Source organism: Telmatherina bonti (genome assembly GCF_933228915.1).
Source record: "Telmatherina bonti genome assembly, chromosome: 22".
Taxonomy (NCBI): domain Eukaryota; kingdom Metazoa; phylum Chordata; class Actinopteri; order Atheriniformes; family Telmatherinidae; genus Telmatherina; species Telmatherina bonti.
The window spans coordinates 7151697-7169888 of record NC_136631.1 but is presented as its reverse complement, the minus strand read 5'-3'; the positions used below and the strand labels follow the sequence as shown (position 1 = coordinate 7169888).

The 18192-nt window shown below is 39.0% G+C and overlaps 1 protein-coding gene across 1 annotated transcript in view; it reads left to right on the top strand.

The window, feature by feature from the left end:
• Positions 1–18192, top strand: part of babam2 (BRISC and BRCA1 A complex member 2) — a 113933-nt gene that overhangs the window by 27965 nt on the left and 67776 nt on the right. Inside the window, exons 5-6 of the mRNA XM_079262403.1 lie at positions 10949–11143; positions 12368–12442. Coding sequence (XP_079118529.1) covers positions 10949–11143; positions 12368–12442 — 270 coding nt within the window. The remainder of the gene's footprint in view (positions 1–10948; positions 11144–12367; positions 12443–18192) is intronic.

Here is an 18192-nt window from a genome sequence, read left to right as displayed (position 1 = left end):
ATTCCTTTCCCCTTCACAGTGGGTTGATACTGGGCTGAAGAGGTGTCAGAACCTCAGTGGAAGTAGACAGAAAAGTGCTATTTCTGTCAACTAGTTGGGCTGCGTTGGACACAAGCCGCACAGATCAGAGTGAAAAACACCGGGCTGAGAATGCCAAGTGTCTTCAACACATGACAAGAGCAATTTAGTGTGATCTTAGACTTGGCACTCTCCGGGGGCGAAACAGGGTGTGAGCCCACACTTGAATTAGAGACTAACAGAGATTAATTTAATACTTGGGAGTTTTTAATGCCTCGCACTTTCAAGTCTACAGCGATTTATTGGATCAGGTTGCCAGCATCTATAAAAATCACGTTTGAGACATAAAAACAAATATCTTCTCTTGGCCTATATAATTATCTTGCAGTTTCAGATGCCAGTCTCTCTCTCATTGGACTAAGATAAACATTGGATCGAAGATGATACAGACGGATGGCACAGGAAGACATAATTCTGTCAACTTGGGTCTATTCAGTGTGAAGATACCCAATTTAGGTGTACACGTTGTTCTTAAAGAAAAAAAAAAAGCTGTTTTTATAGAGTTCTTCCATCAACATGTATATCCTATATGCTCAATGAAACGGCTAAAAATGAAACGCACTGAGCACTGTCAGATTTGTGGAAGGACTGTGTCATTTTGATGAAAACTTCAGCAAAGTTTAAATCAGTAGTTTTGCTTCCTATAAAAAATATCTATCAAGTTTTTAAGGTTACATTTACCAGATTCTGAAAAATGTTTATTTTATATTTAGATGTTTATTTATACTAACAATTTTTGGGTTCACATTCAGTTAAAAGGCAGGAATTTAGGATGGAAGGTCATGTATGTGTAGAAATGGAGAGATTAAAAGAAAAGTACTTTGTAAATAAAGTTTGATCTGAGTTAGGAATGAATCCCCACGTTGCCATATGCTGTGTTTCGGTTACCGTTTTTTTTACAAAATAAATTTGGACATTTGGGACTATCAGGTGTTTCCACTGAATGGTGTTTAGCGCATAATTTGACAGGATTTTATGAGAGTTGCGGCTTTTACCAGGTAGCTTTGTTTCCGGTTTTGTGCTATTCTCGTGGTAACAGAAACACAGGTACTTATCACTGTAATCTAAGGCCAAAACACAAAGAAAAAGATATTAGGAAAGAAAAACCTGTGAAAGGATCCTTCTTTAATACTCTGTAGCTGCGTTTGATTTCCCCTCGAATTGGACAAAACCTAAATATTGCAATATTGAAACAGTAATAGAAAAGACTACTTTTAGAAATACCTCTCAAATATCCCTACAAAGTTTTTACGTTCTCATATGGTGGTTTTTCAGACATGTTGATGTGAACAAGCAGAACACCCAATAAATCAAAATTGTTCTTGGTCGAAATTTTAGAAATATTGCTTTTATTTTGCAAGAAACTATGAATGCAGCTATTGTTGTTTTATCAAGAAACAAAAATCGCAACCAACATATGAAGTCTATAGCTATACTGTGATTTTTTCACTGTATTTACCAGCTAAAGAAAACGAATACCATAAATACCATTTGTTAGTTCAATTAGTTGCTTTTAATTGTTATTAGAAACTTTTTGTGACCAAAAATAAATGGAAAACAATCTGTAGATGAAGTCTAAAGTAGGCGGACTTATACAAGAAATTATCATTTAAAGAACAAAATGTCATAAAAATTTTCTAAAAACCGAACAATATGGTCAGAGGTGGAATAAGTTGTGTGTGTGTGTGTGTGTGTGTACAACTTGATTGAAATGGGCCCTGCAAGAGCTTCAAAGTTCCACAAAAAATCCAAAAGTATTAATGTATTTTAATGTATCTGAAGTGGCAACAAAGTTGCTCTGATTTAATTTTTTTATTTTAAACCAGTAAAACCAGTAAAGGAAGAGTCTCATTAAGTTTAAAAATTCTTTCCATGAGAGTCCAGATCTGGCCAACAGCAGCGCAGTTAAACATTTTACAGTCACACAACAACACAAACTGACTAAGGGTTTAAAAACAACGTAAAAATCTCCAAATCAAGCAGAATATTAAAAAAAACTGCCTCCCAATCATCCAACATGTCTTAAACATGTCCAACGAGTCCAGATCAATGAGTTTCCTGTTTCAAGTTTGTTCCAAAGAATTATATCTCTGCTGTTCCAGGCTCTGCAAAACAAAAAGAAGACTTAATAACCCCTCCATCATCCCGCAGAGAATTATTTCACTCGGTCCGCAGCATCCAGGTCTCAGACCTCCTTTAGACATTGGGTTGATTCCAGTTTCGTGCCTGTACAACTCTGTGCCTGTACAAAAAAAATGTGACATAAAAGCATAAATGTATGAAAATAGTTCATATATATTTTTTCCCAGTATGCAGTCAATTTTTTCTACTTCCAGCATGGATCTTTGCAAAGCTCTGGTTTTTTTTAATTTAAGCCATAAAACTTCAATTTGTGTTTTTAAATTCCTGCATGTAGTTTATAGATTATTTTGGATCAAATTAAAGCTTTAAAGATTACTCATGGTTTTGTTTTAAGACAATGGATCTGAGCTTCATTTATTCAAATGTTGTTTTTTTAAAATCTTGTTTTAGTTTGGAGTTAAACTGTTTGTGTGCCCACATTTTTTCCTGCTCAATTTTTGGGAAATCAACCTGCTCAGCACACTAAATTCTATAAACCAAGGGTGGTCATAGTTTAAATGAACATATGATAAAATGTAATAAAATAAAGTCGATATCAAGTCAGAAAAATTTTACATAAATTCTTGTTTAATCACAATGTGTTTCACAATTCTTTAACTAACCATTTCATTTTTATTTAAATTGTTTTCTTTATTTGTGTGAAAGGAAATAAACACATTATCTGTTAATGTGTATGTAATTTGAAGAGGTGTAATTTGAGTGAATTAATCAACAGGCAGAGAGAAGTGGCATTTTCTTTCTAAAAGGCGTGGTGTTTTTATAACATTTCTGTCGGTGTTGGCACGGCGACTTTGTTTTCATCGTCTACTTCGACTCACTGCTCCATTAATACCCCAAACATGCTAAATCCCAGTGCTAATCCACTTCATTTTTTGATATGCAGTTTTTAAAACACTGATATTGAATCAAATCCTAATATCTTAACTTAATACGATTATAAATTGCCTTTATAGATACGCACTCTTTTTAAAAAATGGAAGGTATCAGTGGTTTATATGTTAGAGTGACAGGTTTTATCATCAGCCAAGGTAAGGCTTAAAACATCTGACACAGGTTTAGACAGTGTGCTGCGACAAAATAATTGGATTATAAAGTCCAGATTGAACCAGAGACCATTGTCAAGGCCTGTGATACTTACCCCCTGTGGTTAAAGCCCTGAGAACGATGCTCCTTCCAAACAGACTGATCCAGAGGGCATGTAGATGGATTTTTTCTTTTCACTTCATTTCATCAAATGTTAAATCTACGCTTTCAAACTGCTTAGATTGGGACTATAGCATCTTTTGTGTTTTTTCATGTAGCAAATCTGTACATTTTCCGCAGGGCTTATCCTATTCATGGAAAAAAATTATTTAAAAAAAACAAAAAACAAACACATAGATTTGTTTTGGCACACACAGCCTTCAGCAGAGCATGTAAAATCAATTCAGTGAAGAGTCTACAGACTCACATGTCTGCACACACACTGTAACACATGAACATTGCTTTTTGGCTCAGTGCTTCTTATTCTCTCTTCCTGTACATTCAACCAATGTTCGCTTCGGCGTTCAAGCCAACCTTGTTAACTCAAAGTCTCAACATCCAGTACAGCAGAGAGAAACTACAGCAGCCTTTTGTTGGTGTGTTTGCCGTCCAAAGTTAGAATATCTCATCAGCTACAGGATGGACAGCCATCTTTAGATTGTGAGTCGTATTGATTACGCTACTACTTTCGGTGCAATAATGACAGACAAATGCCATGGCAACCATTGGATGGATTAGCCAGAGTGGTGTTTTCATTAATGCTTTGAAATATTTTCCCTGTTAACCACATTTTCCCCAGGTATCCATGGTTACTGCTGGATGAGTCTTGTAGAGATGTGGTCTTTTACTGGTGTCACAGTTTCATTTAATTAGATTCATGTATTAACAAATGGCATTGATTGCTTTAACTGTCTTTTTTTTGTGTGTTTTCAGACACACTATAATTTGCATATTACAGAAAAATTAGCTGCTATATATGTAAAATGCAAAATAAAAAGCAAAAGATCTTTTAATCCACCATTTAATAATGTTCCTTCTGTGGTATAATGCAAGAGAGGTTGTTCTGTAGGTCACTTTGAATAAAAGCGTTTGCAAAAATGACAGTAGAATAAATGATGGTCAATAACTAACTTCATTGTTCTGACTACTTTAGTGTTCTGACTCGCAATCTGAACAAACTAAAAGAACAAATTTATTATGATTACCAGTAAATTAAGAAATAAACTCAAGGATTTGACAAGTAAAAGCTAAAACTGCTAGTTAAATAAGAAACTGGAAGTAGTCAACCAATGAAATATCAATCCTTTTTCTTAAATTACATGTTATGCATAGACTTTAGAAAGGTTCCTTGTCTCTTAACAAGTAGCTTTCTATTTCCTGTAGTACCAAGTAAGTGTGGTTATAGCAGCTCTGACATTTTAGTGAGCCAAAGGAAATAACGACTGATGTCAGACAACGTGTTTGCAAAACAAGAACCAGCGTAGTTTCAAAATGAAACAAAGATTTGGAATAAAAAAAGAAGAACTTTATTGTGAATGTGAGGTGAAAGCAGCAGTGTGAGAAAATGAGCTTTCCTTTAGATTGTCGCTGTTTAAAAGTGTTCAGAACGGTTTCAGCTTTATTTGTTAGCAGCAGCATTTATAATCGTTGCCTGCATGTCGAGCACCATTTGTAGATCCACTCAAAGCAATGCGGGTCAGTTATAAATACTGGTCAGAGTTGGAAAACAGTTGTCCTTATTAGCAAAATGAAAACAGTATTTTATACAGATTTTTTGCAAAAAAAAAAAAAAAGAACAAAAAAAACACAGTAGGTTTGAACACCAAAGGAAAAAACAGAAACCCAAAGACTCAATCAATTTATTATTGATCTACTGTTAACTTATAGTTAATGAGCTGTTTTAGTCTCGTCTAATCAGTGAGCTATATGATGTTCTTTTTTTTTCTTCTTGTTCACTGGTCCATTTGGGGAATATTGCCTCTTGCGAGCAGTTGTAGGAACTGTGTGACATGGTCGAAGGTTTGATAAAAGTACTGTATAAAAGCAAACCAAGTAAAGTTGTGAAAATTTTTGGAAACCCCCACCCAATCGAACCAAAGCCCCCAGACTATCCGGGTGTCAGTGCAACCTGAAACAGCATTTGTGAACAGGATTAATGGTATTAAAAGTTGTAGTCATGATTCTCGTAGATAAACATTCCTCAAGCCCTAAAATGAGGTTGGAAGAAATTCCTAAAGTGGTTTAATTATTTAAGCCAGAGGTTGTCAGCTCTGGTCCTCGAGGGCCACAATCCTGCAGGTTTCCCATGTATCCCCACTCCAACACATCTGACTCAAATCAATCAGTCATTGTGAAGAACTTCATCGGCTATATAGAATCTATTTAGTGGAACCCAGGTAGGACAGCAGCTCTCGAGGACCGACTTTGGGCACCCCTGATGTAGGCGTTTGTTTTTCTTTAAAGAACAAGCTTTGGAGAACTGGCTCGATGACCAGCTCGAGAACTTTCAGGCTAATAAGAAGAAATCAGGAAATTTGGCAAATTCTGAAATTTCTTTTAGCATGTGGTGTGGCTCGGAGCGAATCTTCCATCAGCAGGTAATAGTTTTTACTGATGAAATATCTCAATATCCCTTTACTTTACAAATGAAAGGCATAGTGGATTTCTTTAAAAGTACATTTTAGAAATGTTTATCTGTACTTGGAGAAGACGACCTAATGCTTTACCAGATATGATCATCTTCTAGGCGGAGCTGTCATTGGCTACAAAAGGCTTTTTGACCAAAGAACAACTGGCGCTGGTACTAGAGTCAGTGCTTAGGTGGTTCAGCTCCGGTGCTAGCAAAGAACTGGTTTTGGTTTCGACCGAAAGAGTTTGGTCAGTGCTGTGTAATTGCCGGTCAGTCACTAAGAACATCATTCAGGATCTGAAAATGTGGGTTTCTTTTGGGTCATTTGTTGTTGCTTCATCCCAGCTCCTTTTTCTGGTCCCCAGAAATTTTCTGTAAAATTTGTCAAACTAATTTGTTGACCAGTGGTTGTAGCCCAGTTTGTAGCCAACTGCAGGCATCTCCTGTTGTAGCTGCTCAAACACAGGCTTTGTCCAATTTACCCCGTCAAATTTACCTTGGATCTCTGCGTACGACCTGAGAGCCAGACAACACAGAGTCTCCTCCTTGAACCAGATCTGCTTGTTTTTATAGTCAATTTTGTTAGCTGATATGAAGATAATAGTCCAACTTCCAATGGTCATATTTAGGCCAGGTAACCCCGCCCCAACCTGCTGAGGTTCTCAACTCTGGCTCAGCAAAGAGTTGATGCCAGGTTAGAACTGGTTTTGAGAACCAGGAGCTGGTGCTTAGGCAGTTGAAAGCCAAAGAACCTGTGCCAAGTCTGGCTCTGAACCAGCTCCATAACCAGCTCGGTCAAAATGCCCTAACAATACCTCCACTGGAGTACTTTACTTTAACCACCAACCTCATGAACGCCTTGACTATAATTTGTAAAGGAGTGTTTATCCTACACTAAGATCCTTATACCTAAGAGCCCTCAGTGTGTGCATTACAACTGCAACATTCCACAGCTATCAGGGTAAAACATTAACTTGTTTCCTTGTGGAGTTTCAGTTGCACTTCATAACTAGTCAACTTGGGCAAGCTTGAAGGGTCTCAGTCCAGTTTTTTGTTTGGCCTTGGCTTACTTGTCTAAACTCTGCAGGGTTATTTCTTTCCCCTCTTTCCCCTCTTCCCCCTCTGACCCCTCCTCTCTCGCTCTCGTCCTCCTCAGCTGAGTTTCACTGATATTCCCTGTCACAATCCTGACACAGCACTTCTTCAGTCTCTGCTCGGTTTCAGCTTGCTCCTGCCCCGCGGCTCCGGCTGCCTCTTTTGGACAATGCTGATCCTTGTTTGCATCTCCCCCCTCATTTCGGGAATCCCGGCATTGCTGGTAACCACTGGTGGATCAGGATGATGAGGTCACTGTCTCTGTTTAGCCTGCCCTTGCTATTGCGATCCCCCCCCTCTCATTCCACCCCCTCCTGAAACAATGAAAGCTTTCTCTTTTACATTTCATGTTGGCTCACGGGCAAACGGACAGACAGTCATTGAGACGAGCTTTTGCAAATCACAGACATCCTGCTTTTCCATCCAACATGTAACTGGTATTAATGGTGAAATCCTCTTACTTGATAATAATCAAAATGATTATTTCATTTTAGATTGACCTGCATTAATTAGAAACTACAGCTATGGCAAGTTACCCATTTACCTTTTCACTAGAGTTATGTCATAAGTTGCACAGCCTGTTTGTTTAGCATCAGTTTTAGTTTTACACCAGTATTTCACTTTCAAAACAAGTTGGCTTACAAAATCACTTTCACTATCAGGACTGAAAGGAAACTTTCATCACTACCATGAGGTGGCATGCTGGTGAAATGTCCAGCGGGATAACCACAACTTTGACAGTCAGATCATGAGCAGCCTTCCAGAAATGCTTTAATATCCTGCAACCCCATGTGTACATGTTTTAACCAAGTAGGAGGAAATTCTGTGAGATGGCACCAAATGACGGCCAATTCAGCATCTATCTTCATTCTGTTTCTCTAAAGATCATTCTTGTCATCTTATCTCTAAGCTCTGTCCGTTTTCTCTTTCTTTTCCTTGTTTCTTCCAATAAGGCCATCTTACATTTCTTTGACAAATCAGCCATAGTGCTCTTTCAAAACTGGCAGTGTGTTGATATCCAGTGCCGTAAAGCGAAGTGGTGCTGTAAACTGTTGGTGTCCTGGAGGGAGGAAAAACTGGGGAAGTCTGGTTTTTCAGCCTCAAAATGGTATCAGCCTTGAAATGGTATCTCCAGGATTTAGTATCTATTTGTCTTTGTTAGACCTCACGTGATGTTTGAAAATTTCTAAAAAAAATATCGCGTATTATTATTTCCTTATGTATTACTGGACAGGTTCAGATTAAGAGAAGGAAACATTTTATTTGGTTAGAAATAGACCAGTTTTTCTTGTTTAGGTGGTTTTGCTAACTCAGATGAATGCAGTTAAACCTTGTTACATGTTGGCTTTGTCTCCAGTTAAAAAGGTCACATGCTGTTGCTGATCAAGACTGAAACTGAGATTTGTAAAAAGGAGATTGTTAACTGATGCTAAAAAGATAGTATTCTAAAAGCCAAATGCAGACCGCACCATTTTAAAATCCACTGTCATGTTAAAACTGAAAATGCATCATTGAAGTATGTTGGAACTAAACTCCATCTTAGCTAAACGCCCATACATGAGAAATGTATAAAAAAGTAACTGGTGGATTCCAAATAGTTTAGAAATGATTTGATTAACTTTCCCAAATTGACAGGCAGTAACAATTTCCCATCTTAGACGTTGTCATTCTGAATGCACCAGTGTACACAGAACCAAATTATGATGATCTTTGCTTGACAGAATAAACCTGAAAACCCACAAAGAATTAAAAAAAAAAAAAAAAAAAGAACAAAATAGAAACTTTGGTTCATATTAAAAAAGAAATACAAACAAAACAAAAGATATATTCTGTAAAGTTAATTTGTTAAAATGACCAAATGAGTGTTCGCAGTAATACAAAGATATACTGTATGTATGCAAACATACACCTGGATATTCCATCTATACATCTATTTTCTACAAATACTACTACTTCCAACTTCCTTCTCCGCAGCCACATTCACCAGCTCGTCTGGGGCGATCCTGAGGCGTTCCCAGGCTTTTAGCATGGTCTGGGTCTTCTCCAGGGTTTCCTCCCTGTGGAATCTTTTCAGAAAACTTCACCAGGGAGGTGTCCAGGAGGCATCCAAACCAGATGTCAGAACCAGAACTCTGAGCTTCTTAGTTGACCGAGCTTCTCACTTTGTCTCTAAGGAACAGTCTGGACACTGGCTTGTATTCACAATCTTGTTCTTAAACTACACACAGCTGTAGTGAGGACTGAGGGTACGAACACAGATGGGACCGGTACATTGACAGCTTCATCTTTGACTTAACTTCTTCTTTACCATGACTGACCTATGCAGGGGTTGCCTTGCTGCATGCACCACACCGATCTAGCTGTCGATATCCATTATAGATGGATATTTTTAATAGGAATTATTATAAACAGGAAACACATGTGGACTGTGGCAAAAAAGAAACACATTATAAATGTCCAGATATTAGGGGTGGGAAAATCTAATCGAAAAATCGAAAATCTTTTCTTTTTTTTTTTTCAAATAAAAATAATCCTTTATAAATGTTTTGGTCATTTTTATTTTTTTTTATTTCTTCTTGGGCATTATACTAGTGGAATGATGGTCTGGCCACTGTGTTGTTTTTTTCTAATTGAAATGAGGAGAAAAATGACTAGCAAAAAAAAAAAATTCTACATTTTTTTTGTGTTTTTAGTTTACAAAAATTATCAAAATTGAAAAATTGTGAAAATCGCAATTTAAATCAATCTGGCACCCAAAAACATCTGAATCGCAACGAATCTGGACAAAAGCATATCGTCACAGACCTACCAGATAAGTATCAATATAACTCTAAGATTCTCATTGCTGATGCCTTTCCTCCTTGGCATTGTCTTAACACACACCTGAATGCTGCAAACCTCCAATACTATTTGAGATGTTTGTCAGTTTGGTTTGTATTCAGCTCAATTTAAGACTTGTTAAAGGTTAGATTTACTGTTTTGTCCTGATACGTAAAACTTCTTTTGAAAATAAATTTAAAAAAAGCAAACCAAATTTCCAAACTGCGAACTGAACATTCATCAGGAATCTGTGATCATAAGTTACTAGTGCAGCAGTGGTCTGAAAAGTGGCACATTTAGGAGTTCTGTCTTCCTGCTTTCCCATATCAGATGAAATGATTGTGTAGTGTCAGGACGTCCTTTTGCACAACCCTTCCTCCCATCAGATCTTTTAATGGGAGTATGTGGTTCGGGTACAGGACAGACCTCTTCCAGGGTTCTGCGTTGGGTTTTCTTCCTGTTAAAGGGGAGTTTTTTCCTTCCCACTGTCGCCACGTGCAGCTCAGGATGGGGGATTGGATTGAAGTCATGACTCGATGCAATCAGTTGGTTTCTATTATAGGATATGTATGAATTGGCTAAAATTGATGTGTATGTTGATTCGTGTATGTAAAGTGTCCTGTGACAACATTGTTGTGAAGTGGTGCTATACAAATAAAATTGAATTGAAAAGTTGAATGCTACTACTATTCTCAACCCCTTCATAAAACTACCTTTAAACGGAGTCCAGGAGTCTAAATATTGTTTGTTTACATGACAATACATCTAAATGCATTTTCCAGTAAGTTCCATCCCCATGCTGGACGACTGTATTGGTTATTATGATGAAATTCGTTTAGGTTTCCCTCCACTGCCCCCTGAGTCATGTCAGAATATGGAGAATTTTTTTTGGGTTATTTATTTGTCTGTCTGTCTAAAACCTGGCTTTGCCAAGTTATGTGATACTTAATGAGAAGTGAGGGATTGGTCTTATTCATAGTGGGTTTTCATCTACTAGTGCCTTTTTTAGTGTGGGTTTTTTTTTTTTTTTTTTTTTTGGCCAAATTTGCTCCCCATTAATCCCAGAAGAGGCTTCTATTTTTATGTCATCTTACTGTGCTGTATTGTAACCCACAGAGTTGATTAATTTGTCTTGTTGCTCCTCTCTGGTGTGTGTTTCAGCATCTGGTCCACTGGGACGCTGGGAACCCTGAGTGTTTACTCCAGCTGGTGAAGGAGCTCATCCAGCAGTACCATCACTACCAATGTCAGCGCCTGCGGGAGAGCTCCAGGCTGCTGTTCGAGTACGACAGCCTGCTGGAGGATCCCAGCTACGGCCGCAACATGGAGATCTATGCAGGACGGAAGAACAGCTGGGTAAAAACCTAATGATGTGATGGCTGATATTTAGTGTTACAGAGGTCAAACTCTAGTCCTCAGTGGCATCTGGTTTTAAACACCTTAGTCAAACCATTTACAGGCTTGTGAAGATCTTCATATCTTTAGGAGATATATTCCATCTGAATCTGGTGTGTTGAAACAAAGAAACATGTAAAACCTGCTGGACAGAAAGAAGGTATTTTTAAAATGACCCTGGAGTTAATGTAAAAGTTTAGGCATCAACAATCTGAGACTATTCTTAGAATAGTTAAAGAAGTGACGTGTCCATCTTCATTTTGTCTTTATTTAAAGAAAATCTAATTGTATGATTAAAATGTACTGTTGTACAAGACAAACTGTCTTTCTCCTGTCATCACATTGGAAATGTTCATATTACATATAAATGTATAAAATGCAGTGACAGCATTATTTAAAATATTAAAATTGCAATAAAATGGGGGAATGGGGGGGGGGGGCGCAGCAAGGCTAAATCAAATTTAGAGTCTTGGCACTGTGAACGTATCGATGGGAAATAATGATGGATCAACCAGAGAGACTTCAAGTACTAAAAAAAAGAGAAGAAAATATGATGCAGCATATCTGCCCTGGGATTGACCAATTAATGGTCAAGTAATAGTAGTAATCACTAGTGGGTAATGAAGAGACCACAGTCTTCTGCATGTATGAAAATATTATCATTTGATATTATGAAGTATGAAGCCAAACACTTGGGGACTTTTCATCCTGAAGAGAAAGAAAAGCCTGTTGGATACTGTAGGGGGGCCTTGACATTATTGTTATTGATGAAAAGGGAGCCTGCAGAAAAGGTTTAGGAACCACTGGTTTAATACAAGTCAAATTCCTGGACTGGCGGGATTAAGTCAAATGTGTCAAATGCGATGTAAACACACCGGCTACTTTAATGCGCACCATGGCTAATTCAGCGAAAAGAAAAAAAAAAAGACAATATTGAAGGAAAAGAGGAACAAAACAGTGAGTCTTTTACTGGTTGGAAAGATCAACAGTGAAGTACAGTTGCAAGGTGGATGCTGAATTAGCTGTCAATCGAGGTGCATCCCTGAAAATCTGCTAAAGTTCTGCATTGCATCTTTAAAACTCAGGTGTTGATAAATACGGCTCATCAAGTCAGTTTCTTTTTTGTTATTCATCCTCTATGTTATGCACTTTCTAAATGTCTTCACCTTTGTCTCTTTTCTCAAGACAGGAGAGTTTTCAGCCCGTTTCCTTCTCAAACTCCCCGTGGACTTCAGCAACATCCCCGTGTACCTGCTGAAGGTAATCCACACGCATCTGTAGCTTCACTCCATCACTACACGCGTTCATCTCTTTGTGTTTTTGTGTCTTCGTTGTGAATGTTTGAGCAGATCTGTGAGGTTTATTTAAATGAACTTGAGCGCAGCTGTGTGTGTTCGTGTGTGTGCGCGCAGACTCTCCGGTCTTGGTGGGGCTGTGAGTTGACTAATCAGCAAGCCGTCACTGTCGATCTGCTCTGAGCCGCATGTGTCTGCAGGCAGCTTATCACCGCACACACACACACACACACACTCCCCTCTATCTATATATTTATATAAATTTCAATCCTGATGGTCGGTGCCCTGCATGCTGGAGGTCCTGCTTCTGTCCTTTTGCAGCGATGCCTCTGTTAGTGTAGCACACTGATGGTGAACATATGGGAAACAGCAGCCATCATTAGCCGTGTCCCCTCATCTGTCAGACCTGCAGCGCCGTGAACAGACTTTTCCAGCCAGTTCTATTTCACAGCCATGTTTCCACTCAGGCTGGAACCTTTTTTTTCTTTTTTCCCGTCGTGTGTTTTCAGCCTGGAAAGGTTCTAGACGGAGCCCTGAAGGAAGAACTATTGGTGACATTTTTTTCCCCTGTCAGACGCTTGCTGTCACTTGCAGAATGGAGGCACACACTGACTGACCTTTAACCAGCGGGTGGTGGTCGCTGTACCAACAGCCAAACAGTCTCCTCAAAGATCTCTCTGAAACAGAAGCAGTTTTTTTTTTTTTTTTTTTTTTAATAATAACTTAAACCTTGGAAGAGGATTAACATTCTCATCACTGTTATTTCATCATTTTCCCTGCTTCACACACACTCAGACACACACACACACACACAGTATCGTGCTGTTTTTGGCAGCTAGGGTATACATAGCATCACCAGGAGAGTGCTTGAAGACTGAGGGAGAGTATTGACTTGCAGAGAGAGAAGTAATGAACATCATCAGCCCACGACTTGTCCACCTACGCCTTACAGAGGAGCGGGGCTGTGGATTATATAGGTTGGACCGAACTGGACTGGACGCCAAAACCAATGACCTGGATTTTCATTTTGACAGTTGTCATGAAATTGCTTCTTTTAGCGTGTGTGTGTGTGTGTGTGTGTGTGTGTGTGTGTGTGCACGTGCAATTTGTGCAGTTGTTTTCATGCATGGCATGCTTCTGCTCTGGAAGTAATATTGTGCTGTTGCAGAGCAGCGGAAGTGTAATTAATTCATCCTACAGTCGCTTCTCACCGAGTAGATGAATATACCCTATATAATCCCCACATTAGGAAGTACTGTGACTACAAGTTTAAGATTTAAAATCATTCATACTCCAAGGATTACACTTTTACACATATTATTTGAGTTAATGATGTACATGCGCTTTGCCAAACTAGTTGAAAGTAACATGTGGGTGAATACTGAAACCAGGCAGCTTAATCTGGCTGATTAACGCTCATGTGACCTCTTCTTTTTTTAATTGCTTGACTTGGTGATGTGTGTTTATGGTGACTTATTTTTTAAAATCATTATATTCTAATATATTCCACACTCTGTTGGCGCACTTTCCCCCCACTTTTGTGTACAAACATATCCATGGAAACAGAAAAAAATCTTAAAATGTTAATATTAATTCAGAATCTGATTTTTTTCTTTAGCCACATAAATCATTGAAACAACTTCAGACCTGCTCAAATCTTCCCCACATTCAGTCATTTTTTAAGATTTTAAGATTTAAATGACAGTATAATTATTTAAATGATTACTCTGATATTACAAAATCATATTCCATTAATAGACAGTAGGAGCAGGGGACTTTGGTGGCGAATCTTGGATCTGTCAAGGATTAGAAACATCTTTTAAAAACAATTTTTATGCAATGTCGATTGCTTTCTTGTAAAGTAGCAAGAACTCCATGCCAGTAACTTTGGTACACATGCAGTACATTCGATTTGTCCACCCTGGCCTGGTCTTTAACCATTTAGGTGTTTTTCCCCATTCTGGAAATTATTCCTTCAATCAGCAGCTGAAAGATTTCAGTTGCTCTGCCTTGTTTTTATACAGTTTGTAAATACTGAAATGCTGAATAAATGTATTTTCTCTCCATGTTTACTTCTTGTAGCTCTTAAGCTCTGATATAAGTTATAGTTGAGACTGTCAAGTGTTCAACGCTTTTTTCTTTTTACCAAAAATGAAGCTAGAATAAGACAAAAGAGCTCAGTTTTTGGTTCAACTCAAAGTGTTGGTCATTCTACCAGGAAACTTTATTTTCTGCTTGATTTGTGTTTGTTTTCATCTTGCCTGGGCTCATTCTGTTAACCACTCTAAACTGTTTGGCTGCTTATTAAATTCCTGGTTAGGCGCTTTATCACTTCATCAGCACCTGCACCAACTTGCCTTCGCAAGCCTTTTTGTTGTCAGGATATATTTTGGATGAATGCCCACAAAGTCTTCAAGATGAGTTCCTGCTTCTTTTTGGTCTTTAGAAAAAAAAAAAAAAGTCACAACTCCAACAGTGGAGACAGTGATGCTTTCCAGACAGAATATCAGCAATCAGACAGGTGCTGTAGGTAGAGGTCAGACTGTTGACCCTGATTTGAATCAACCTTCCCATCAAATCCATGGATGTCCTTGCTTGAGGAGGGAAGGTTTGGCAGTGGAGCGGAAATCTGTTCAGACATAGGCTAGTGTGTGCTGCTAGTGAATGCTGAGATGTTGCTGGTGGGCATCGAGCTATGGAGGACGACTGTTACCTAAAGCAAAGCATCTGCGTGGTCTGAGCTCACGACAGTGGACATGTTTACCTTCCTGCATGGACTATGAAGCCTCGGGGAGGAGGGAGGGAAGCTAGTTTATTTATTTAATTATTTTAAGAGGGGGATGAGGGGAGGGCAGTCTGTCGTAGTCGAAGTAAAAGAGTGGGAAGGACGCTGAGCGCGGAGATGAAGGGAAGTGAAATGCACACAGATAGATGCTGGCAGTTTTTATCCCCTTTAAAGGCCATGTGGTCCTCATGGGCACTGTTTTGGTGTCTCATTCTTTGATTGTACCATGACCTCTTGCTTGTTACCCATTTGAGATTGCTTTTACCCTCTCAGTTAGCTCTGGCATTTGACCCCTCACTGCACAGTGCATAGCATGTTTGTGCATGTTGCTTAGATTTTGTAGCATGGTTGAAAGCTTGAGAAGTAAATGCATATGTTTTAAGCTCTCTGTATGTTTTCTGGAATTACCACCACTGCTTTTCTTTCCTTGATCTTAGACTGCATACAGTATACAGCTGCAGATTGTTTGCAAATGTACACATTTGGGATTGTGGAGCCATGCCACATTCGTGACTGAACTCTCTGCTCTTGCTTCACTTGAGCTTTGTTTTCCCCACAAGCGCTGACCCATGCGACCGGCTCTGAAGTGACTTCTTAGTGTGTTAAGAGGGAGAGTGTGATAAATATGTGGCTTGGGTCCTGAAGCTGCTGCCGTTCACTGTGTTATATTGCATGATCTGCACTAAAGGATTAAAGGAGAAGCATGGGCTTTGCTTGGAGGCTGTGGTCTACTGGAGAGTCCTTCCACTGACCCCTGCACGACCACTGCAGGATTCTGAAACTAAATGAAGTTCAAAGGAGATAAGTCAACCTTAAAAAAAAAGTCCCCAGTTCTGGAAGTAGTAATTTTGAGAGTACTAAATACTTTAAAGCTGTACTGTTGAACTTTGTCAGATTTTCACTGAGAGATGCCCTGAAATTATGGCTAAAATGGCATCCATCTTTCATCCTGTCATCTTCTCTGGGATCTCTCCAGCCAGTAAAAGTCAGTAAGACTTTATAACTTAAATCTCACCTTTCTTGCTTTCTTCTCTTTCCTTTCGCCAATAATGTCCTCTTAGTTTTCTTTGCAGAAATAGCCATGATGCACGTTCAGAAAGGCCAGTGTGTTGTTATCCAGTTGCTTGTGAATGGTGTGCTGCCATAAGGCGAAATGCTTTTGTGAAGTTGCACATTATACTAAGAAAAGTCTGGTTTCTCAGCCAAGGGAGGCTGCTGCGTCAGGATCTCTTCAGGAACGTACATTAGTGACATCAGAAAACTCAGGAAAACACACTTTAAGTTTAGAAAGTCACATAGAGCTATTTTAAGAGCTAATTTTTAAGCACTAAAGATTTCTGATCGGTTAAACACACAAAGGTTGTTCATTTTAGGTCATCTTGGTGTAAATCTACGGTGGCTGAGAAGTGTAAAACTTATTGACATAAAAAAAGAGCAGAATGCGTTTCCTGAAAGAATTTATATCCGTAAAAAACATGCACAAATTTTGGAAACAAACTTACAGAATATTTATACACTTTTACAAATCTACAAAAGGCAAAACACAAATGCAAATCTTGAAACAAATTACCAAAAGACGGACCTTAATGGAAAGGCGGCGTTTTGTATACTGAGAATGATATGGGAATGACCTCATCGCAGGAAGACAGTGGCATATTTCAGGATGGTTTTGATAATTTATAATTGTTTTGTCGCTTTTGCAGCGTCGGCTTAAGTCCGTTTACACCTTTTTGTTTTTTGTGTGGAGGGTCTCTGGGACTTTCTCATTGAATACATGACCTGCACTTCTTGTCTTCAAAGAACCGGCGATAACTTCCCGATTATTGCAAAAGGAAAAATAATTTTGCAAATCAATCATTAGTTAGGATGGAAAATAAATAAGAGGATGTACTTAATCCTGGGCGGACACTGTGTGATTTCGAGGGGATTTCACCAGGATTTTGCTGTCGCAGACGTCACGCTGCGTCATCGTGGAAACATGGTAGCGTCGGGATGTCCGGTCGGGAGGTCGTGAGCCGTACAGTGTGAGAACACTCACGAGGAAGGATTAATTGCTGCTACGTTCTAACGATGATGCTGCGACCTCCCGATCAAACTTCTGGCATGTCAGAAATTTTCACCGTCGATCGTACAGTGTAAGTGGCGTTACGTCACGATTCTACGTTCGCACCTGCGCAGAAGACACCGGTGGAGCTTTAAACAATGGCGGGCAACCCCAACTTCAGACGTGTGCGGTGGACACAGCTGCTAGAAGAGGGATTAGTAGAGCAATGGAGAGAACACGCGCAAGACAGCGCACACAACTGCAATAACTTGCTGCCTGCTCGCCATCTTGTTGTCAGGCACGCTGTGGTTGTCATAGGAACTAGGAACCTTTGTTTTTCGTTGTTCACACTCGAGCACGTCGTGCCGTCACACACCGACTGACGCCGACAACTAGTCGTGGTTGTCAGTAATCGTGGCTGACAGCAGTCGTACAGTATGAGTACACATGTCGTAGGGTCAGATAGAGTACGCGGGACAAACCCGGTCATGCAGCGGGAGCATTTCCCCGACAGTCAGATTTCTAAAATCGCACAGTGTCCGCCTGGCATTAGGTGAATAAAACAAAAGATTAAATCAGAGAAATGAAATGTGATTTCAGGACTTCCTTGCAAGGGTTTATTTGACCCGTTTGTATGACAGGCTGGAGCGGAAAGTCTAAAATCACGATTCAAATGAATATTTAGCATCTCTGTGTTGAAGTGATTCCTGCTAAAGATTGCTTCAGTTGAAGAAAATTGTCAACAAAATGTTAGTTGCTATGGAGATGGTTTATGCTGATGCACTCTTGCTAATCATAAAATGCAAAGATTATTTTTTTTTAAAAAATGGCAAAGAAAAAGGAAACATCAAAACAAAAAGAATGTTGAATCAACACATTATTGTAA